This window comes from Mercurialis annua, linkage group LG1-X, assembly GCF_937616625.2.
Source record: "Mercurialis annua linkage group LG1-X, ddMerAnnu1.2, whole genome shotgun sequence".
NCBI lineage: Eukaryota > Viridiplantae > Streptophyta > Magnoliopsida > Malpighiales > Euphorbiaceae > Mercurialis > Mercurialis annua.
This window is the reverse complement of record NC_065570.1, coordinates 68,385,631-68,408,678: the sequence shown is the minus strand read 5'-3', so window position 1 is coordinate 68,408,678 and position 23,048 is coordinate 68,385,631. Positions and strand designations below refer to the sequence as shown.

Genomic DNA, 23,048 nt, shown 5'->3' with positions numbered 1-23,048 from the left:
GTATGCCCATCTTGTTGATGAAATTATGAAACTGAGCAGTAGGTAGAGGCTTTGTGAAAAAGTCAGCAATTTGTTGTTCAGAAGCTATTGGAAACAGATGAATTAAGCCAGATTGAATCTTCTGTCTGATAATGTGACAATCCACTTCTATATGTTTAGTTCTCTCGTGAAATGCTGGATTGTGAGCCAAATAACAGGCTGACTGGTTGTCACAATATACCATTGCTGGTGTAGCATTACTTACTTGAAGATCTTGCAGTAGGTAGGAAAGCCATTGAATCTCACATGTGACATTTGCCAATGCCCTATATTCTGCCTCTGTGCTAGATTTTGACACAGTTGCTTGCTTTTTGGTTTTCCAGGATATTAAAGATTTTCCCAGAAATGTACAAAAACCAGTTATAGACTTCCTACTGTCAGAACATGTTGCCCAATCAGAATCAGCAAATGCTTTTAACTTGAGATCATTAGATGCAGGAAAAAATAATCCTTGACCAGGTGACTTCTTAAGATATCTCAGAATTCTTCCAGTTGCAGCATAATGTTTGTCAGTAGGACAATCCATGAATTGTGATAGCTGTTGAACTGGAAATGAGATATCAGGCCTGGTGCTGCAAAGATAGATTAACCTCCCAACTAATCTTCTGTAAGCTTGTATGTCTTTGAAATCTTCACTGTCAGCTTTATTCAATCTAGTTTCTGATGTCATTGGTGTTGAAGCTGGCTTTGATCCAATATAGCCTGTGTCTTTTAATAAGTCCAGTGTATATTTCTTTTGGCATAAATTTATACCTGCCTTTGACCTTGCAACCTCCAATCCTAAGAAAAACTTCAAATTGCCAAGATCCTTGATTTTGAAAGTATCATCAAGATAAGTTTTAACTGATTGGATAACCTCCATATTATTGCCTGTGAGGATGACATCATCCACATAAATTAACAATGCTGTGAAGGACTCATTATTCTGTCTGGTAAATAATGAAGAATCTGAAGCTGTTTGATTGAATCCTTGTGATAGTAAAGCATCAGTTAGCTTCTTATTCCACTGCCTACTAGCCTGCTTCAACCCATATAATGATTTTGTTAACTTGCAGACTAGATTGGGCTGTGTATTTGAAAGTCCAAGTGGAAGCTGCATATACACTTCTTCATGAAGATCCCCATGCAAGAAGGCATTGTTGATATCCAATTGCTGCAAAAACCAATTCCTTGAAGCTGCAACAGCTAACAATACACGAATAGTAGACATTTTGGCAACAGGGGAAAAGGTGTCAATGTAATCTATACCATACTGTTGAGTGTAGCCTTTTGCTACTAATCTAGCCTTATGTCTTTCTATAGTCCCATCACTATTGTACTTAGTTTTATAAACCCATTTACAACCTATAGGCTGTTTTCCAGCAGGTAAATGTGTTAAAATCCAAGTATTATTATTTTGTAAAGCATCTAATTCTTTTTGCATTGCATCTTTCCAACAGACATGCTTTATAGCTTCATTATATGTCTTAGGTTCTGGAACAGAGTCTATTGCAACATTAAAAACCTTGTGATTTTCACTAAGTTTGTCAAAAGTCATAACTCTAGATAAAACATGTGGTGTAGTCTTATGCTTACTAACAGCATTAGTTCCTGGAAGCTTATAAACATAGTCCTTTAAAAATGCAGGTTTGCTACTGACTCTAGATGACTTCCTAATTACATTTCTATCTGTTTCAATAATATTATCACTAATAACTTCATCATTAGAAACAATTGATTCATTTCTATTAGCAGTAACTAATTGTTCATCAATATTATTACTACCCTTATTAATATCTATAGGCAAAGCATCAATATACACAGGAAATACAGCATCATTAATAATAGATTCTGGAATATTAACATTTTCTTGAAATGGAAATAAATGTTCATAAAATCTTACATTCCTAGAAACAAAAATTTGCTTAGATTGCATATCATACAACTTATATCCTTTAGTATTTTCTGAAAAACCTATAAACATACATTGTGTAGCTCTTGGAGTAAATTTATGTCTTTCATGTAACAAAGTTGATGCATATGCCATACAACCAAAAACTTTTAAATGATTTAAAACTGGCAATTTATTGTATAGAAGCTCATATGGTGTTTTATTATCAATAATGGGAGAAGGTGTTCTATTAATTAGATATGTAGCATGTAAAACACAATCTGACCAGAAAATCAAAGGCATGGATGACTGAAATTTAAGGGCTCTAGCTACATTAAGAACATGTTGATGTTTTCTCTCCACTACTGAATTTTGTTCAGGAGTGTATACACATGATGTTTGATGAACTATGCCTTTTGACTGATAAAATGCAACCATATCAAACTCAAGCCCATTATCACTTCTAATACATTTTACTTTGCTATCAAACTGTGTTTCTACAAGTTGACAAAAACTTTGAACTATAGTTCTAGCATCTGACTTAGCTTTCATTAAATACAACCATGTATATCTACTCTTGTCATCAACTATAGTTAAAAAATATTTGTGCCCATATAATGAATGTGTTCTAGCTGGTCCCCAAATATCCATGTGCAAAAGATCAAATGATTTATCAACAATAGATGAACTTAAAGGAAAAGGAATCTTTTTCTGTTTTGCTAAATGACATGTTTTGCAATGTTTTTCAACAGGAACCTTTATTGATGATTCAATAGATTGCAAACATTTCAATCTAGAATTAGCTAAATGTCCTAATCTATAATGCCAAATTGTATTTGCATCAACAGAATTAATCAAACTTTCAGAAACAGAAACAACATTTGAATCAGAAACAACAGAAGCAGCAACAATATTTGAAACATCAAATTGTTCTTTATCAAGATGATAAAGTCCTTGAATTTGTTTAGCTGATCCAATCATCTTCCATTTGATAGGATCCTGTATAATGCAAATATTTCTATGAATTATGAAACAATAATCATATTGAGATATCAACTTGCTTGTTGATATTAAATTAAAAGAAAAATCAGGTACAAACAACACATCTTTAAGGATTAAATCACTACTAAACTTGACAATACCTACATGTGTTACTGGAACTTTAGTGAAATTAGGTAATGTGACAAATATATTATGCACTTTTTTATAAGCAGTAAATGATTCCAAAGAACAAACAATATGGTCTGTTGCTCCTGAGTCAATTATCCAATGAATTTTAGTTTGTTTTTTAATATATGTGCAACCAGCAAAAGTATTAAAATAAGAGAAAGAAAAGAAATGTGTACCTGTCTCCTCAGGTGCAGCAACAAAGTTTGTAGACACAGTATTCACCTTAGGAATCAAAGTTTTCATACCACTAGATTCATTGGCAGCAACAGAATTATTTTGTTGTTGTATCATATTCATAATTTGTGAATATTGCTCCTTTGTGAACATTGATGAATTATTAGAACTCTGAACTCCATGATCCAAAGAACTTTTATCATAATCAGCAACTCCTTGATTTCCATAAACTTCAATATGACCATAACCTTGACTCTGCTCATAACCTTGATTCTGCTCATAATCTTGACTTTGCTCATAAGAATAAGCATTTTCATTATCCTCAAATACACTTATATCTCCAACTTGATTCACATAAGACTGAGGTTGATTTACATTAGATTGAGGTCTAAATCTAGGCTTATATCCAGGAGGAAATCCATGTTTTTTAAAACATATGTCAATGGTGTGACCAGATACACCACAGTAACTACACAAGGGTTTTCCATTATTAGGTGCTGTAAAAAATCTCCTTTGTCCCCCCTGAGGACGATAACCAGCATTTGAATTTCCAAAAGATGGCCTAAAACCTCTATACCCAGGTGGCCTATAAACATTTCCAGATGGTCTAAAATTGTTAACTTGTGTTGCAAACACAGATGATTCAGCAGTAACTATTCCTCCTCCTGTAGTAATCTGTCTCTCATGTTGTAAGGCTAGTGAAAAAACTCTATTGATTTTGGGAAGAGGATCTAACATTAAAATTTGTGTTTTAACAACAGAAAAACTTTCAGTTAATCCTTTCAGAAATCTTATCACATAGTCATTATCTTGATTATCTTTTACCATCTTTAAAGCATCACAATGACATTGAGGATCACAAGAACAAATAGGAACAATCCTAAGATTAAGATATTCATCCCAAAGAACTTTCAATTGAGTAAAATAGTCTGTTACAGACAAATTATTTTGCCTAAAAGCATATATTTCTTCCTGTAATTCTGAAATTCTTACTGCATTACCTTGAGAAAAACGATCAAAGAGATCCTTCCAGACATCCAGTGCATTGTCCATCCATAATATACTTTGAGCTATGGAAGGAGATAAAGATCTCAGAATCCAAGAAATCACCATAGTATTACATCTTTCCCAATACGGATAGATTGGATCAGTCTTTGCAGGAACAATGATACTTCCATCCACAAATTTCAGCTTATTCTTTGACAATAGACACATACGCATAGAACGAAACCACGAGTGAAAATTTTGCCCATTCATTAAAGGTGAAACGAGAATTAATGAGGGGTTCTCACTGGGATGTAAGTAGAAAGGACTTGCAGGATTTTCTGCTTCAGAAACTTGAAATGCCATGATTAGGGTTTTTGGAGAGAAAGAAGAAAAGAAACAAGAAACAAGAAACAAGAAAGAGGAATTTAATAATCTGTAAAGAAGAAAAGATTAAAGAAATTGATGATGAACTGATTGTGATCTGTAATTGATTTTTGAGACTGATTTTGAACTAAAATTGAAATTGATTTCTTTTTGCGATTGAGATTGAAATTTTCAGAGTTTGTGCTCTGATACCATATCAAGAATATTAAGAATTCAGAAAGTATAGTGAGGAAGAAGATTAATTCTCATTAGAAAATAATGAATACTGTTACAACGGTATTTATAGACAGAGGTGACAGTTGTCACTTGAGTATTCTCTAAACCCACAACGGCTATATTAACAAACTTCTTTTACTAACAATAACTGCTTAAGCTTCTGATTTCTTCACTTATAAATATCTTCTCCTTCTTGATTTAATTATCTTTAATAAACTCAAATATTTAAAATAGAACTCAATCGAACTTCAGTCGAATTTGAGCTTTTAAATTTTAGAGTCAAGTTGAAATAAATTTGATAGTGTTTTAACTAGATTCGACTCGATTACCGACTAATGACCTAATTTGCATGAAATTGAACTTTCTATTCATTTATTTTAAAGTCTTCTCTCACTATCAAGAACAACATAGATGTAAGACAAGTCAGAGAAGATAGAAAATAAAGGAAGCAAGACTCAATCAACTTCAGAATTAATGTTGCTATACATATTTATTGCACCTTACTGAACTGATAGAATGTAGTTATTGCAAATTTGTGTCGTATGTAAATAGGACATTTCGGTTCAACATATGTATAACAACACCTTTCTAAGACATCTCATCTTTACAATTCCTGCCCCAAGAAACCTGCTACTTATCATCAGTGAAAACCGGTGGATGAACCGGCAATGATCATCTGTTTAAAATTTAACTACTCTAAAAATTGGGAGATAACTTATGGATTTATGTTGAAGATGAGATTTGAAAAGTTTGAAGTTTCAAGAATCAAGCGGTTTTAAGATCGTATTTTCAATTTAAACCATTTATGTATTTGGATAATATTTTGATGGTTGAAAAAACCCTATTCAATATCTGTATTAACAGCTATCATCATTATTATAAAATAATTCTTTCAATGCGTTAGAAAACTATTCATTTATGTTTAATTTTCATTCTCATTAATGGAAGTTTTAACTTTTGATGAAAAAAACGCTAAATAAATTATTATTAAATATATAAAAATAAGTCGGTGTTTATGGTTTATCCTATATCAATTTCGTATTTTTTAAAAAATATCTAAACTGGACAGACATTGAATTAATAGCTAAGCCAATTAAATCAGTCAGTCTGATTTAGTTCTTTATTTTTTGAGAATCAGTCTGATTTAGTTCTTAAAACACTACTTATCTCCCTTAAAAAAAAACACTAGTTGTCATGCCACAACAAAGTTAGTTTTCTTTTTCTAAGTTAGAAACAAACATTAACTAGGTCAAAGAATTTGGCTTGCTGAGTTCACAACAAGTAAGAAAGAATTCTTGAAGTTTGTGTCAATCTTTCTAAATTGCTACTATTTTGTACTCTATATGGCATGGGTGAGAAAAATCCGAGCCCAACCAAAAAAACTGAGCTCAACCTAATTGAAATTGAAAATAAAGTGGTTAAAACGGTTAATATGATTTGATTCGGTTTAAAATTTGATTGCATTTTTAGTTTGATATTAGCGCTTCATGTACCGAACAAACCAAAAAAATCGAACTTCCACCTTATTTTGATTTTTAAATATACTAGTGTCGCTTCACGTGGCTCGTAGTGTGACTCGTCAAATTATCAAATAAAAAATTTTAATTGGTACTTAAATTTTATAATTATAGAAAATATAAAATAAAAATTAAAATAGTAGTTCATTGAAATAGTTTATCTTATTTAAAATTCTATACGATTAAAAAATAATTAAAATAGTAATTATTAAATAGTCAAAGTAGTATTAGTTAAGAAAAATAGTTTAATTAGTTATTAATGATAATTTTTTTATTAAATCATATGATAATTTTTTTTATTAAAATCATTAGTTATTTTATCATTTGATAAAAAAATTATTTGTATATTTTTTCTAAAAATCAAATATAACATATGTCTTCTTCTTTGATAATAATACACTCTATTAAATAAATTATTAAGAGAAGAGAAAGACCGATTCATTTGACGGAAAAAATGTTCACTTTCTTTTATTATGTTGGTGTTTTTCTTTCGAAAAATAAAAAATAAAAAATCGAAGGAGATCATAAGAATAAAAAAAATTAAAAAAAGAGTTAAAGAAACTTGTGTGCTAAAATAACAAATATAACAAAATTAACAGGATAAAATGTTAATTCAAAAATAATTAGTTATTAAACATAAAATTTAGCATGTGCTTTAATTATACTCAAATTTAACACCAAGCATATGTCAAATTAGACAATAATTATAATATTCCCATTGAGTTATATTTTAAACCTCAATGATAAATTATTGTCATTAGCACACTATTTTATTCTTGCATTGGAGGTGCTTGTAATTTATTTTACATTTTGTATATATAAAAATTAAAAATTACATTTGACTAAATATTTTTATTTATTTTAAAATTGATGTTGTAGTAATAAATTTAGATATCCGTTTGAAAATAATTTATAACTGTTTTAACTTTTTCAAAAATATTACTCTTTCCGTCTTAAGTTAATAAATAAGACTATTTTTTTAAAATTTATATAAAATTATTTATCATTTGAATGATTAATTATCATATATATTTTTATTAATTATAATAAAATATATTAAAAAGAAAATTTAAAAAACTATTAAAAGATAAAAAGTTATTACTATATTAAATAAGAGTAGATGTGATATTTTTTTAGAAATTCAATTATTTTATTTATATCTATTACATTTTTTAATATTTATATTTTTAAAATTATTTTTTTATTTAAACGGAAAAGAAATAATACTGAAAAAATATCAGAATGCTCACATATTTGTGAAAAATAAATAAATAAAGGCCAAACCCATCTAGAGGCCCTTGTACTTTACACTTTTTTTTCCGTAGGTTCTTATACTTCATTTTTGTATTATCTGATCCTTCTAATTATCTATTTTTATTTTTCAGGTCCTTTTTGAGTTTTTTTCAGTCATTTTGTGTGGCTGGAGGGAAAAAATATTGTAAGTATAGGGACTGGACGAAAAAATAATTATAAGTAGAGGGACTAAAAAAAACTCAAAAAGGACCTGAAAATCGAAAATAGATAAGTAGAAGGATCAGATAATACAAAAATAAAGTGTATATATCTACGGAAAAAAAAATGTAAAGTACAGGAGCCTCTATAAGCGTTAAAAGAAGATGCTAAAAGTCATGTAAAGGGAAAGTGAGATTCAATCTGATTTGCTGATAAAAAAAGGTGAAGATTTATGGAATTGCTGACCTTTTAGGCAATAGAACTAGACAACTTCCCCACAAAAATTAATTATTACAATAATAATAATGGATATGCTGCCTAATTCCTTGAAAAGTATAGATCCAATTAATTGATACTATCAGACTGCTTTTAGAAAAGGTTTTTAGGCTTTCATCAATGAAGTGATGATCAATTTCCACCTTAGTATTTAATTTTGCATTCTCTTCTCTTCTTATCTAAGCATTATTCCCATCAAATCTATCATTACAATGTTAACCAAAATTGGTTGCTTAATTGTGGCACACCTATCTTATAATGCTGAATATTAATATTAAATTTGATCATACTTTTTATAATATTAAATTTGATCATAATATTACCAAAAAGAATAGTATTAAATTTGATCATACTTTTAATAACTAGAGAAATGGAATCTAATTTTTTAATTTGAATCGAATATTTTGTGCATGAGATTTTGAATATTCTAACTTTAAATCTTGTTCTAGAGTAATTTTTTTTATAAAAGGATTCTAAATAATTTTTAAAAATATAATTATTTATAAAATAGTTTCTAAAACAGTTTTTTAAAAGTGTTTCAAACGATTTCTAAGAACATAGTTTGCAACCATTTTTAAAAACAGTTTCTACAACAATTTTTAAAATAATGTCTAAAACACAGCAGTAAAAGAGCTTCAAATAGTCTCAAACGATTTTAAAAATGCAGTTTACAATTGTTTTTAAAAATAATATGTAAAATAGTTTAGACGATTTAAAAATAATAATTAAAAGGACGGGTTTTATAATTTTATTTTTAATATAATTGAAGAGTACAAATAGAAATATTATGATAGGAGAGCAAAAAGATAAAGTTTTAAAATCGGAATAATTTTACAAATAAAATTGAAACTATACTAGTAGGTTATCTCATCATAAATTTGTTGATTCATTAGAAAAATTAAATTTGAAGTTCGAATAAACACTTAGCGTTCTTGATTTAATCAAGAATAAACACATACAAATTACTAAATATAAAACAAATGGGCAAAAAGACGATGATTTTCGGCGAGAGGCGAAAAAGCATCTCCTTCCACCAACTAAATTTTCTGATTAAAATCCCCCCTCCCTCCCTCCCTCCCTAAGTAAGAGACAGAGGTGTGAGATATGAAAAAGATGGAAAATGAAGAAAGAAATAGTAAAAAATGATCACTAAAAGACTATTGTTTTCTCACTATCTCCCTCTCTCTTTCTCTAAATAACACACATGTACCCATCAGAAATGAATCTCCCACTTCACCTTTAAATTCAATATTCAATATTCAATATTCAATATTAATTTTCATATTGTTTCTCTCTTCTTACTCCAAAATGACCACCACATCTTCACTCTTCCTCTTCTTCTGCTTTAATCTTACTCTTTCCTCTACCCACCACTCCATTTCTTCATTCTCTTTTTCCCTTTAACTCTCAAATTCTTCAATCCTCAACACAATTTCTCACACACCATGGCCAAGTTAATAGTACAAATTCTTGGTGCAACTGATCTTATGCCTAAAGATGGCCAAGGTTCTTGTAATCCTTTTGTACAAGTCGACTTTGATGAGCAAAGACAGAGAACACACACCAAGATTAGAGACCTTAATCCAAGCTGGAATGGTGAGGAGCTGGTCTTTAATGTTGGAAACCAAAGAGATCTTTCTGGCAAAACTATTGAGGTTGTTGTTTATCATGAGAGACAAGGTCATGATACTTCTGGTCATGACAAGAATTTTCTTGGTCGTGTTAGAATTTCTGGTGATTCTGTGTCTTTGTCTGAATCTGAAGCTAGTATTCACAGATATCCACTTGAAAAACGTGGACTGTTTTCTAATATTAAAGGCGATATAGCTCTCAAGATTTTTGCTCTTCTTGATGGTAATGCTCATAATTACTTTTCTTCTCCTCCTCCCTCTGTTTCTCATCATTTTCAACAGCCAAAAAATGCTGTTAATTATGAAAACGAAGCTATTCCTCTTCAAGAAATCAGTACCAACAAGCTTGAACATGATTTTCTCGAGAAAAAGAGCAAGAAAAAGAAGGAAAAAGAAGTCAGGACTTTTCACTCTCTAGGAACTGCAGCTGGTGGAGGTTCTGCTCATCATCATCAGAATCCTGCTCCTGCTCCTGCTCCGGCTATGTCCTCCGGATTTGGATTCGGGTTCGGGTCCCAGACTCATGTAATGAAAGAAAAAACGCCTACAGTTGAGGCAAGAACTGACTATGCTAGAGCAGGGCCAGCTACTGTAATGCATATGCAAGTTCCTAAGCAGAATCCAGAGTTCTTACTGGTGGAGACTCGTCCGCCGTTGGCCGCCCGTATGCGATACAGAGGCGGAGACAAGACGATGAGTACTTATGATTTGGTTGAGCAGATGCATTATTTGTATGTGAGTGTGGTTAAAGCTAGAGATCTTCCAGTTATGGATGTTACTGGAAGTGTTGATCCATATGTGGAAGTGAAGCTTGGGAATTATAAAGGCAGAACTAAACACTTGGAGAAGAATCAAAATCCTATGTGGAATCAAATTTTTGCATTCTCCAAGGATAGATTGCAGGCTAATTTGCTTGAAGTTACTGTAAAAGATAAGGATTTTGTTAAGGATGATTTTGTCGGTAGAATTATGTTCGATCTGACCGAAGTTCCGCTTCGTGTTCCGCCGGATAGTCCACTGGCTCCTCAATGGTATAAAATGGAGGATAAGAAGGGTGATAAAACTAAGCAAGGGGAAATTATGCTTGCAGTTTGGATGGGAACACAAGCTGATGAATCATTTCCTGAAGCATGGCATAGTGATGCTCATGATATTGGTCATACAAATTTGGCTAATACTAGATCGAAGGTTTACTTTTCGCCGAAATTGTATTACCTTCGAGTTCATGTTATGGAAGCACAAGATCTTTTCCCTTCCGACAAGGGTCGAGCACCTGATGTGATTGTGAAAGTTCAGCTAGGAAATCAGGGAAGAGTGACTCGAGCTGCTCGGAGCATTAATCCGGCTTGGGGTGAAGAGCTTATGTTTGTAGCGTCGGAGCCTTTCGAGGATTACATAATTGTGTCTGTTGAGGATAAGGTTGGACCCGGGAAGGATGAGATCATGGGAAGAGTGATTATACCGGTTAGAGATGTTCCGCCGAGGAGAGACACTGCGAAACTCCCGGATCCTCGCTGGTTCAATCTCCTGAAACCTTCATTGGCGGTAGAGGAAGGTGCAGAGAAGAAGAAAGATAAATTTTCTAGCAAGATTCTGCTTTGTCTCTGTTTAGACACAGGGTATCATGTTCTTGACGAGTCTACTCATTTCAGCAGTGATCTACAGCCATCCTCCAAGTTCCTCAGAAAGGAAAGAATTGGAGTTCTTGAACTTGGGATCTTAAGTGCAAGAAACTTGCTGCCCATGAAGGGGAGGGACGGTCGGAATACCGATGCGTATTCTGTAGCCAAATATGGTAACAAATGGGTACGGACCAGAACACTTCTCGATAATCTGAATCCTCGTTGGAACGAGCAGTATACGTGGGATGTTCATGATCCGTGCACTGTGATCACCATTGCCGTTTTCGATAACTGCCATATTAATGGAAGCAAGGAGGATGCAAGGGATCAGCGAATCGGGAAGGTAAGAATTAGGCTTTCGACTTTAGAAACTGATCGCATATACACACATTATTACCCTCTGCTAGTTCTTACATCCGGCGGATTGAAAAAGCACGGGGAGATTCAGTTGGCTTTGAGGTTCACCTGCACTGCTTGGGTGAATCTGGTGGCACAATATAGCAGGCCACTGCTTCCCAAAATGCATTACATTCAACCAATATCGGTTAGACACATTGATTGGCTTCGCCACCAAGCAATGCAGATAGTGTCTGCAAGACTAGGAAGAGCAGAGCCTCCTCTCCGGCGGGAAACTGTTGAGTACATGTTGGATGTGGATTACCATATGTGGAGTCTGAGAAGAAGTAAAGCCAATTTCGGCCGCATAATGTCGCTGCTTACCGGAATTGCAGCTATCTGTAAATGGTTTAACGACATCTGTACTTGGAGAAACCCGATAACAACCTGTCTCGTGCACGTATTGTTCTTGATTCTGGTTTGCTATCCAGAGTTGATACTGCCCACTATCTTCCTCTACCTGTTTGTGATAGGGATATGGAACTATAGGTTCAGGCCTAGGCACCCACCTCACATGGACACTCGAATTTCACAAGCGGACAATGTGCACCCAGATGAGCTCGACGAGGAATTCGACACATTCCCAACGACACGACCAGCAGATATCGTAAGAATGAGATACGATAGGCTGAGAAGTGTTGCAGGCAGAGTACAGACAGTTGTTGGGGATTTGGCGAGCCAAGGCGAAAGGGCGCAGGCAATACTTAGCTGGCGTGATTCAAGGGCGACAGCCATATTCATAATCTTTTCATTGATCTGGGCTGTATTCATATACATCACTCCGTTTCAGGTTGTGGCTGTACTGGTCGGACTCTACTTGTTGCGACATCCCCGGTTCAGGAGCAAGATGCCCTCTGTGCCTGTCAACTTCTTCAAGAGATTACCATCCAAATCAGATATGCTTTTATGAGCTGCAATGCAAATTACTGTCAGTAAAACATTTATTTGGTTTATTTATTGTCTAGTTGAGAAAGTAAATAAATAGTTGGCCACTATCGAACAAAGGACAGCGACAACGTACGTTTCTCCAACGAGCAACCATCCTGCAAAAGAATCTCACTTTTTAGAATATGCATATCATACCTTTTTGAATCTCATATATTGAACCCCACCATTCTTTTTGGCTCTGTATTCTATATTCTGTAATCTTGATGAGCAATAATATTCTGCATTTGCACAAATAGTAAGATTTTTTGTGCAGATAAGCTGACAAGGCAGTGTATTTAAAGTTACCATAAGAATGATTGCATAATATGGTAGTTTCAAAACTAAAATTGAAATTACAAAAAGCGATATCTTAGAACCAACTGTTGTAAAAAAAAAACAGTTTTAAATATTCTACTGCCAAAAAAATTCATCGCCTATTTGGAATATTTGTCGACTCCTCCCTCTAATAAGCAGTCAAGTAATACAGACACAACTAACTGGACACCATAGTCCTAAAACCAAGATATAGTAGTAGGGCTAAGCTCACAAGAATTCCTCCAAGGAGCGCCCTATCAATAACTCCCCATGTACTCCAGGTTCCTTGGATCGATTCTTGCTTTTTTATGGATCCCGAGATAACATTGTTCTCCATTTTTTTCTGTGTTTTGTTTTTCCGCTTTCTTAGTACCCATCCTATCAGATTTCTCCTATTTCGATCTTCGAGCAGCATATCGTTCTGTGGAATGACAATTTCTTCCAAAGTATTCTGTCCTCCACAGCGGTCTGGTCCACAATCACAAGGCTCTGGTATTTCTGAACATGCACTGGTTCCACATGGATCAGAGCAGGGAGAACATTTGCCCTCACTAGGCATCTTTTCAGCAGAAACCGTTGCCTTATCTGTTTGATCGAAAGTCTCGATTACATCTCCGAAAACAGACCACCTTCCAACGGATGTTATCTTAACAATAGCTGAAGTTCCCAGCATGCTTTCTGGAGCAATCACAAGCACCTGGATGTATCCCTTCGTATGGCCAACCTGCGGAAATTAAGGTAAAACCAATTAAAAGAAAACAAGAAGTTATTCCATAAAGCTCTTGTACATTGTCGTACATAACATTATAAGTTGTGCCAAAATATCTCAAAAATCAGAAATTTGAGATCTTCCTCGTTATCTAGAATGAGGTTGAAAATTGATACTTTCATTTTTAACATTCTATACCCATCAAGTTCAATAGAATAGCAGATGCATGCCGTACCAGCAATCGACATGCCACAACAATTTTATTACTTGTAAATTCACTCAAATTATCACCTTAACCTCACAAGTAAATCTAAAGGCAGATCATTTTATCTTTAGATGTTGAACAGACTCACCAAATGAATTCCATCGGTTGCTATTTCAGTAATCCATATTCTTTCCACTCTACCCTCCATTTCACCATACGGACTGAAAGCTTCAAAAACAGCAGTCAATTCACGGCTTCGTTTTTTCACTATGTTACTGGGGATTTTCTTCATCCTTGCAGCAGGAGTCCCTGGTTAAGAAGAGGACAAAGATAAAAATGGAGAAGGAAACATAAGCAATCACCCACGGGTTTATTTTGGCATGCAATAGAAGTGCTAATTCTCTTCCTTCAAATGAATGCAAATGATACTGCCTAAATTACATATATAAATCAAAAGAATACTAAGATAGGCCCCTCGAGAAACCGCAATAGGTTTGAATGCTTACTTCTGATAAACACAATGAGGGAACAGCAACTATAATTTACCAAAATTAATTAATTTTCCAGCTTTTCTCTTTGAATAATCCATATCTAAGGAAGAGGGTAACATAGTTTTTGTATAGGCATGAATTAGTAGGATATTCATGTGTCACACAGGTGTCTACCGTACAAAAAAGATCAAAAAAATTCAGTCTTCATACAAAATATTTAAGTGTTTTGCAGTCAAAAGGATCCACTGCATTAAAGAGCACTAAAATGGCTTAGCAACTTGTACATGAGAATAAATATAAAGCCATGAACAGCATACCTGGCCGGGGATAAAACTGTGATATATGAACTTGAGGGAATTTGTAATCATTAATAAGGCTGACAGTTTGAGAAAAATCATCATCCGTTTCACCTAATAAACCAATAAAACAATATCATATCCAGCAAACCATCCAGCTCAAACCTGAAATTCTTAAAGTACAGAAGACGCTATAAAGCAATCCATCAAGTTTTACCATATCCTGAATTCTTTTAATATGATGTTTAGAATCAATAATAAAGTAAAAAAGGCAAGGAGAAATGATAGAAGCTTCTTTTTCCCATCATACAGTGATAAAAATAATGGCAATAATGACAGTAAAAAGGAATGCACAAGGCTTCCTACTTAGCAAAGGGTCTACCAGACTTCACTTCCTTTTTTTTATAATTTTGTTTTATCAATATTGTCGTATATTTTGCAAAAAGGAATTTTTCTATGAGTCGAAATTGTGACAGTCTCGCCCACAAGAAAGCAGCATTAGCATTGCTAAGGCTACCTCATGCATCGCTATTTCCCCAAAAAAATTAATATTATTCAGCTGTTTCTGAATTATCAAACTTAAAATGAAGTCAAATAAAAGAAAAATGTTATATAACACCAATGTGTCTACAATAAATGATCCCCACCTGCAAATATAGTGAAATTGTATCAACAAACTAACCTGGGAAACCACATATTATGTCAGTCGCAATTTGCATTCCTGGGACCAGTTCAGTCAGGGTATCAACCACTGTCCTGAACTCGCTCACAATGTACTCTCTATTCATTGCCTGAAAAGAAAAGGAGATTGATACAGTCAATGTTATGGCTTTTCAACCAACAACCTAAGTAAATTAAATTTTGCCGATTTCTGTTGAGAGTAAATGGGGAGTAAAGAAAGGCTAAATCTAAAACAACATTATACTTACTGTCAAAACATTATCACTCCCAGATTGCACTGGTACATGAAGAAAGGAATATACACATGGGTGACGCAGAACTTCTGCTATCTCTTTTAAGTGCTCAAGAATGAAAGGAGGATTTGTCATCCCAATACGAAGCATTGTGCTTGCATCAGCAGGAAGTTCAGAAACAATAGCATTCAGTAAGCTTGGAAGATTGACCCCAATATCTCGACCTGGGAGATTTTAAGAAATCTAAATTTGTTCAAAGGCCTCCCGTAGATGATAACACATTTGGCATGTTCTTCAAGACGCATCAGTGTAAGGTAATCTTAAGAGGTCCGAAAACAAGTTTCTATAGCCAAATACCAGTAATACAAGATGATGTAAATATGTTTACTTTCATTCTTAGTTTACTATGTTGCTAAATGGTGGATGGTTGGTTCGCTTGTAATTTTGGTAGAATAAACTTCAAAAGCTAAACTACTGTTGACTTATCTGCTATATGCAAGAACAAACTAGTGATGTTTACATAATAGTTAGTGTTCCTGTCCACTATCATGAGAAAAATAAAATTTGCATGAAAGGTCATTCCTTATGAGATCTTTACATGGACATCTGAAACTCTTATTATCAACAAAAAAACCCTTATAAACAAGATCTGTTTAAAGCAAGTAGATTCAAATCAGAAAAGAAAACATAAAAATAAGGTCAAAGTGAATAACCATATGCCCCAGTATCTTCACTGCTCAACCATATTTCTTTAACTCCGTCAGCTACAACTGATCTTACACGCCCTACCTGCACAGTTAAACTTTAATAACATAAATTTTGAAAAGCATAACACCAGTTCTTTTTTCCATGAACTTACAAGGCTATCAATGGTGTAGCTCCCTAGATGGCCACGGGCATGCTTTGTCTTGCAATAAGTGCAAGCCCCCAAACAACCAACATTGATTGGAAGAATCTCAACAAATTTGTTCTTCCGAACCTGTTTAGAAAATCAAGTAAAATACATAAAAAAACAGAAGAGTTATACTCTATCTCTATAATAGTTGGTGATTCAAATTAACCAACTGTGAATTAGAAATGTCATTTATTTTCTTGAGGATCAAAGAGAGAATGGGGGACATAGAGTAGGATGTGATGTAACAGGTGCCAGCGCCACTAAACAGCCATAATGAAAACATGAAATGTTAATGCCACAGCATGAATCTGCAATTTAGTCTGTACCTTTGGGAGGTCAAGAGCTGGCAACGTCTTGCGATTCAAAAGCCGCACTTCGTGTCCTTTTAGAGTCTCTTCAACAACTTCAACAACACGGTCTATTTGCTGCACTCCAACTATACTCACTCCTTCTAATTCTTTCAAGTTTCGACTACCTTGAGGCACACAGCCAGCAATGACTAGGGGCTTTTGTGCACTTTTACCCTTAGCCATTAAAGTGTCCATAGCAGATTGACTTGGAGACTTTACAGTACATCTGCATCGAATAAGGCTCATCACTAAGAAAATAATTAACTTAAGTTCAAAGTTACAACCAGTGTTAAAACTAGCAGGAAACAACATTGTAAAGTTTAATAATAGTGTTTAGTAAAAACCTAAACATGCCCCTCAACTCCAGTTCCAAGTCGTCCCAGAAAAATACAAAGATAAGGATTAACCATACGGCCTAAAAGTTCAGTACCTATTTTGCTACAACTACCCTACTTAATTCGTTATAAAAAAGGCCACACTATGCTAATTTTTACATGTGAATTTCCAGCATTACAACATCACCGTTTCTCATTTTCTCATTTCAGCCACAATCTAGCCTATAAGTGCCCCTGTAAGATGGACAGATGACTAATGTAGAGTGCACAGAGTTGTGAGGGAGACAAATTTTTGCACCGGAAACGACAACAAATCTGAGCATAAATAAGCAGGCATTGCTTGTGCCTGAGATCTTAGCCCTATCGTAGTAATAGCCGACTGTTTCGGGTACTCATACACAAGACTAAGTTCTTCCAGTGGGAAATTTAGGGGGATATTAAGTGGTGGTATTCAAGCACCAGAAAGAGACTGAGAAATGGAAGTGATATCACAATGATGAACCTGCCATTAATTTTAGGGATCTCATATAGTTCACTCAAAACACTTGAAGTGAAAAACCATAGCAAATTTTACCTTTTCGATAATGTTGATAATTGTTAGTGATAAAAATGAAATAAGTAAGATTAAAATAGCAATCAATTTTACTTTTGCATCAACCATATATAACAATCTCAAAATGTGAAGTGAGAGTCTCATATGTCACATGATGATGGCATACTGATTGGATAAAAAGCTGCAGCAGTATTTATACAATAATAAAAAAAAACTTAGAAACATGGTATGATTGCTCACGTATTGATCAGCCAGAGATCTCCATCCTCAGGGATGTCAGTTAATGTATAACCAAATGATGAAAGCTGACCCGCCATATATTCGCTATCACTCTGCCACAATTACCAATAGTGAGAAGTATAATCTGATAAGTAAACTAAGCTCCGTTAGATTATAGTCTACATGCTAATAATTAGAGATCTTGCACTCATTTAGGTTACACTATTATGTTTATAATAGTAGCATTTACACAAAATTTTAATCAAACTGTTTTCTACAAATTCCAGTTCTTACCTATAAGTTCCATTACAACAATATTAAATTGCAGCTACAGCCAGCCATGCTCTGAGCTTACCCCAACTGTCTATGGAAATTAAACAGCTGAATCGTAACTCGTAAAAATAATAAAAAAAAAAACTTGCCTGATTATGTGAGCATCCAAAAGTCTTGATATAAATGGTCTGGAGTAAAAAAAACATAAATAAAAAAGAAGAACAAAATGGAAAGTATAAAGAAATGTATAAGGAATAAAGAGAAGGACCTGAGTGCCAGGGATTTTAGGAGAGAAAGAGGCGGTGAGGTTGGGTTTGTTTTTCTTGGGATGAAGTGCAACTGAATTGATGGGTAAGCGAAACCCAGATGGAGCACCATCTCCACTGCCAATTAACAAATCTTCAATGTCTTCCATTTCTTTTATACTTTCTCCTCAATTTTATGTTGCACACTGCTAACAAGCTGAAGACGCAGAGAATACAAACTTTTGATTTCAAGGTTTTTCTTAAATTAAATTGGGCATGTACTCTCCCGGAAATTATTAAAGCTTTTCTTTACACAAATACTTCTTTTTGTTAGGTCATTATCTTTATTTTTCTTTTTTTATTCAAAGGTAAAACTACTCTATGTTAGTAGTTCCAAAAATTAATTCGTAAATTTGTGTATTTATCCAGAATCTAATTAATATTTAATTCTTGAAAAAAAAATTAATATTTAATTGAAATAATAATTTTTTAAAAATAAATCCTACAAATAATGACAAACTCCTAATTTGTAAATTAATAAAATAAAATAAAAAAGTTAATTTGTATTTTTAATAATTAATTATTTTTAAATATTAGTATATAACTATGATATATTTTTTTCAGTTAATATTTTTTTTTTAAAAAGTTTCTTAAATACAAATATTGATCAGCCAGAGATCTCCATCCTCAGTAAAATCAAATGGCTTATAATTCCTTATCAACCACTTCGAAAGCCGAAAAGTAGAAACATGTTGAAGATTTTTTAAGAGAAGCCCATGAAAATCACCTTAAGCAAACTTTTAAGAGTTTTATCTTATGCTATACAATCGTTGCGCCGTGTTATTTTTATAATAAGTCAATTTTACGATAGAAATTCTTTTAATTATTACTTATTTTTTTATCATTTAATTTTTCACATGTCTAACGCACTATTGATTTGTTACACGAATGGCATGTCGCAACGGTTATGTTGGATAACTTTCCAACTTCTAATCCACCAACCGTACGTATTTATTTCCTTTTGTTCTTCGGCTATTTTAACTTTCTTAAATACATTTAAAGTAATGCCATTTATTCTATTTTATTGTACCACCTTATGTGGCAACAAACGAGCGGAGATTAAATTCCTTTTTTTTTACATATACACTTTTGATACATACACTTTTGGTCACTTGGGCTCAATATTTTTAAACAGCACAAATAAGTCCCCAAGAAAATATGAGGGGCTAATTACTGAAAAATAAATTGAAGGACCTCAGTGCTCTTTTCAAAAATTTAAAGGATTTTTTGCAATATTAAAAAACATCAAGGGCTTAAGTGACTAAACAAACTAAAAAGATTTAAATGCTCTTTCTAAATAACTTACTAAAAGATTTTTATACCCTTGGCCAAAATAAAATAAAAATATTATCAATTACAACATAGTACCGTGTCAAATAACGTAAAAAAAACTAGTGTAAAAGTCTAGCGAGTTAAATAGCAGTAGTTCAAGAATTTTAGTGCAAATAAGCGTACAACATAAAATCTATACTGAAAACAGTTGAAATGTGGATGGAGAAATTGACAAAAGCCAAAAATAAGAAAAGATGCTATATTAGATTTGCTAATAAATACCTGATCGATTCTGATTTTGTTACCATAAAGCATAGTCAATGGCAATATAAATTACTCATTTGATTAGAGTATACACAAGCAAGAATGGAGTTGTTATCAAAAACCTGTTTGCCTGTAGTATTTATACTTCTCTTCATCTCTTCTATTACTATAGCTAGTGGTGGTCAGACTCCACCGTCTAGCCCGAGTCCTCGTAAATCTCCAGCCGAACCTCCTATGCGTATCAGCATTAAAAGTTTCCCTATGAAAGGTAAGGTTCCACCGTCTGGTCCGAGTCCACGTAAATCTCCGGGTAGACCACCTATGCGTATCAACATTAAAAATTTCCATATAGATGATCAGACTCCGCCTTATTCTGGCCCGAGTCCTCGTAAATTTCCGGGTGAACCTCCAATGCGTTTCAGAATTAACAGATCCGGTCCAAGTGATCCTAGAAGACCCCCTCCACCTCCACCTTCTTGGCAATAGTTGAACATTGATTTTCCATTTCTGTCTCTCATGTTCACCTACTGATCTATTTAATTGGATTTCAAATAAATAAGAAATGGATGTTTTCTATATGTTTGCTTGCTTGCTTTTTTCTTTTCACCTCAGCAAATTGTGGAAAGGACCTAATTGATATCTTTTTTTAGGCTATGAATAATTTATTTTATTATGGACATAATAAATTTTTGGAAAGAATTAGTAACAAATACGAAATTATTTTTTTAAGATTCAAATTTTTGGTAGATCAATCGCATAGAGTAAATTCAACAACTAAAGATTTACGGAAGGGTGGAGATTTTTGCACTCCAAATTTTAATAATTGCACTCCACTTTCATCTTTTTAATTTATTAATGACATAATTGTCCTTAAAAATTATTTATAATATTATACCGTTATTCTTTTCTAACACTATTTAGTTTTTTAACTCATTAACTTTACAATTATAAAAAATAGCTAACTTTAATTTTACATCTATTTTAAATTGTTGTTAAAGAAAATGAGATTTTAATAATAATACTTTTTTAATAAAAATACTCAATCTTTTAGACCTTTTTTTTTGAGAATTCTTTTAGACAATTTATATAACATCATATAATACATTTTATGACCTCTGATATTGTAATTTTAATATTTTCAATAAATAAATAATTTTGTATATGTATAAGTAATTGTAAACATATTTAAACTTTCAAAAGAATTTCAAAAATATAAAACCATATATGAACCATAAACAATTATAAGATATATGAATGATAACAAAGTTTTAAATAGCTCAAATATATTTAATTAATTAAAACATGATTTTGCCATTAATATCTAGATTCTTTTTTCTTTTTTGAATTCTTCTAGTTGATACACACCAAGGAGTTACGGCAGGTCTAGGTAAATTAACTTTGCAGTAAAATTAAAATATTAAATAATGAAAGATAATTAAAAAAATCAACACATCTTCTTCCTTACTTCCCTCCTACCTCCACACCTCCATAGCAGCACCACCTCCATATCCGGCAGGCACCACCTCCTACCCCCTCCACCTCCGGTAGGCACCACCTCCAACTCCACTTATCCGCCGCCACCAGTTGTTTGTCTGAGATGAACTTAAACGAGCATTTTTTACTTTTTAGACAAATATCTCTTAGTTACAGATGAGGATCTTAATATCTTTATCAATTTTAACAAATCAATTTTAACAAATAAAGGAATAGTTTTATCAAATATGAACAGATCTATTATAATTAAAATAGTGAATTATCTTTTATTTGTTGTTTAAATGTAAATATTTAAAACATAACATTGAAAAAAAGTTTGACAATTCTCTCTCATCTCTCTAAACTTTCTCTTTCTTTTCAGAAACCCTAGCCGCAACAAGAGGGAGGTGATTTTGGCCATTGTTTGGTTCAAAATCACCTCCCTACCTTCTCGTTTTCTCTTTAAATCTCGTATTTAGTTTATTTTACGTCAATAATCACAGATCTGAGATCTATTGGTTTTTTCTTTCTTCCTTTATGCATGTTTTGTCTTCCTTAGTGGAGTTCTGCCTCTTACCCTTTATGGGTTTTGCTATTTCCTTAATGGAATTATCTACGGAACGTAGATCTGAAGTGCTATCAGTAGAAATCTTATTTCTAATATTCTCTCAATCGGACTCATTCAAAGACCAAAGAGTCGATTTGTGGTTTAAAATAACCTTCGAGTGGAGCGGACGGATCGCCGAGTTGCACATTCAAAGAGCTCCGTCAATGCGATTGAAGAAATTAGATATGATTTTTTGTTATTTTACTGATGTTCTATTATTGTACCTCTTGAATGTATTGATATATTCAATATTTGATCAAGTTGTATTTTTATTTCTCTATTAATGAAATTTTCAATATTTTTTAAAAAAAAAAACATAACATTGATGAACAAAACTGCTATATTTTTTTATCATAATATTTTTATTGATTTTATTGTATTATTACATTGATTTATTTAATCTATTTGTAAATATATTTTTTGAGTTTTATATCTGTATATTAAAATAGGGGACGATGACAAACTACCTAAAATTTTAAAAATATTTACAAAAATACCTGTAAACTTTTTTTATTTACAAAAATACGACTGATTTAAAATTAATTACAAAAATATCAAAAAATGAAAATTAATTACAAAAGTACGATTTGTATAATGTCGGTATAATTATGGTATAATTTTGGAATATCAAAACTATAAATCAGATAATTTAAAAATAATATTTGCTTTATTATTTATAATTTCAGTATATTTTTGGTATATTGATTATAAATTTTTATATATATTTTCTAGTTGATAACATGTATTTTTTTTTATGTGTATTTTTCACTATAGTTGGTAATGAACTAGAAAATTTGTATACTCTTGTTATACTGATGGTATAATTTTGGTATATTATTAATTTAATTTTCAGTATACGATTTGATGTAATTTGGTAAATTTTTATTTAATATTAATAAAATCTCAGTATG

General features: G+C 32.6%; 3 protein-coding genes across 3 annotated transcripts; 2 read left to right on the top strand and 1 right to left on the bottom strand.

Annotated features, from left to right (window-relative positions):
* The first annotated feature begins 9,180 nt into the window (after window positions 1-9,180).
* LOC126665806 (FT-interacting protein 7) lies at window positions 9,181-12,915 on the top strand. The gene has a single exon (XM_050358725.2). The coding sequence runs from the start codon at window positions 9,531-9,533 to the stop codon at window positions 12,642-12,644; it is 3,114 nt and encodes a 1,037-aa protein (XP_050214682.1). The 5' UTR covers window positions 9,181-9,530; the 3' UTR covers window positions 12,645-12,915.
* Window positions 12,916-12,994: 79 nt separating this feature from the next.
* On the bottom strand, window positions 12,995-18,745 carry LOC126665807 (uncharacterized). The gene is made up of 11 exons (XM_050358726.2): window positions 18,485-18,745; window positions 18,366-18,404; window positions 17,965-18,056; window positions 16,813-17,062; window positions 16,451-16,570; window positions 16,305-16,380; window positions 15,607-15,815; window positions 15,360-15,468; window positions 14,699-14,791; window positions 14,039-14,199; window positions 12,995-13,700 (listed from the first exon to the last, which is right to left on the bottom strand). The coding sequence occupies exons 1-11, from the start codon at window positions 18,629-18,631 to the stop codon at window positions 13,155-13,157; spliced, it is 1,842 nt and encodes a 613-aa protein (XP_050214683.1). The 5' UTR covers window positions 18,632-18,745; the 3' UTR covers window positions 12,995-13,154.
* A 1,414-nt stretch (window positions 18,746-20,159) lies between these two features.
* On the top strand, window positions 20,160-21,658 carry LOC126675274 (uncharacterized). Its single transcript, XM_050369889.2, has 2 exons — window positions 20,160-20,536; window positions 21,550-21,658. The coding sequence occupies exons 1-2, from the start codon at window positions 20,160-20,162 to the stop codon at window positions 21,656-21,658; spliced, it is 486 nt and encodes a 161-aa protein (XP_050225846.2).
* Window positions 21,659-23,048: the final 1,390 nt, after the last annotated feature.

Excerpts from the sequence above, each read along its gene's own strand:
- LOC126665806 (XM_050358725.2), top strand. The coding sequence starts at position 9,531 with ATGGCCAAGTTAATAGTACAAATTCTTGGTGCAACTGATCTTATGCCT.
- LOC126665807 (XM_050358726.2), bottom strand. The coding sequence starts at position 18,631 with ATGGAAGACATTGAAGATTTGTTAATTGGCAGTGGAGATGGTGCTCCA. Across the intron at positions 18,057-18,365 it reads TTGGATGCTCACATAATCAG|AGTGATAGCGAATATATGGC; the intron begins GCAAGTTTTTTT and ends TAATTGTGGCAG. Across the intron at positions 14,792-15,359 it reads CATAATATGTGGTTTCCCAG|GTGAAACGGATGATGATTTT; the intron begins GTTAGTTTGTTG and ends TTGGTTTATTAG.
- LOC126675274 (XM_050369889.2), top strand. The coding sequence starts at position 20,160 with ATGGAGTTGTTATCAAAAACCTGTTTGCCTGTAGTATTTATACTTCTC. Across the intron at positions 20,537-21,549 it reads CCTCCACCTCCACCTTCTTG|CAGCACCACCTCCATATCCG; the intron begins GCAATAGTTGAA and ends ACACCTCCATAG.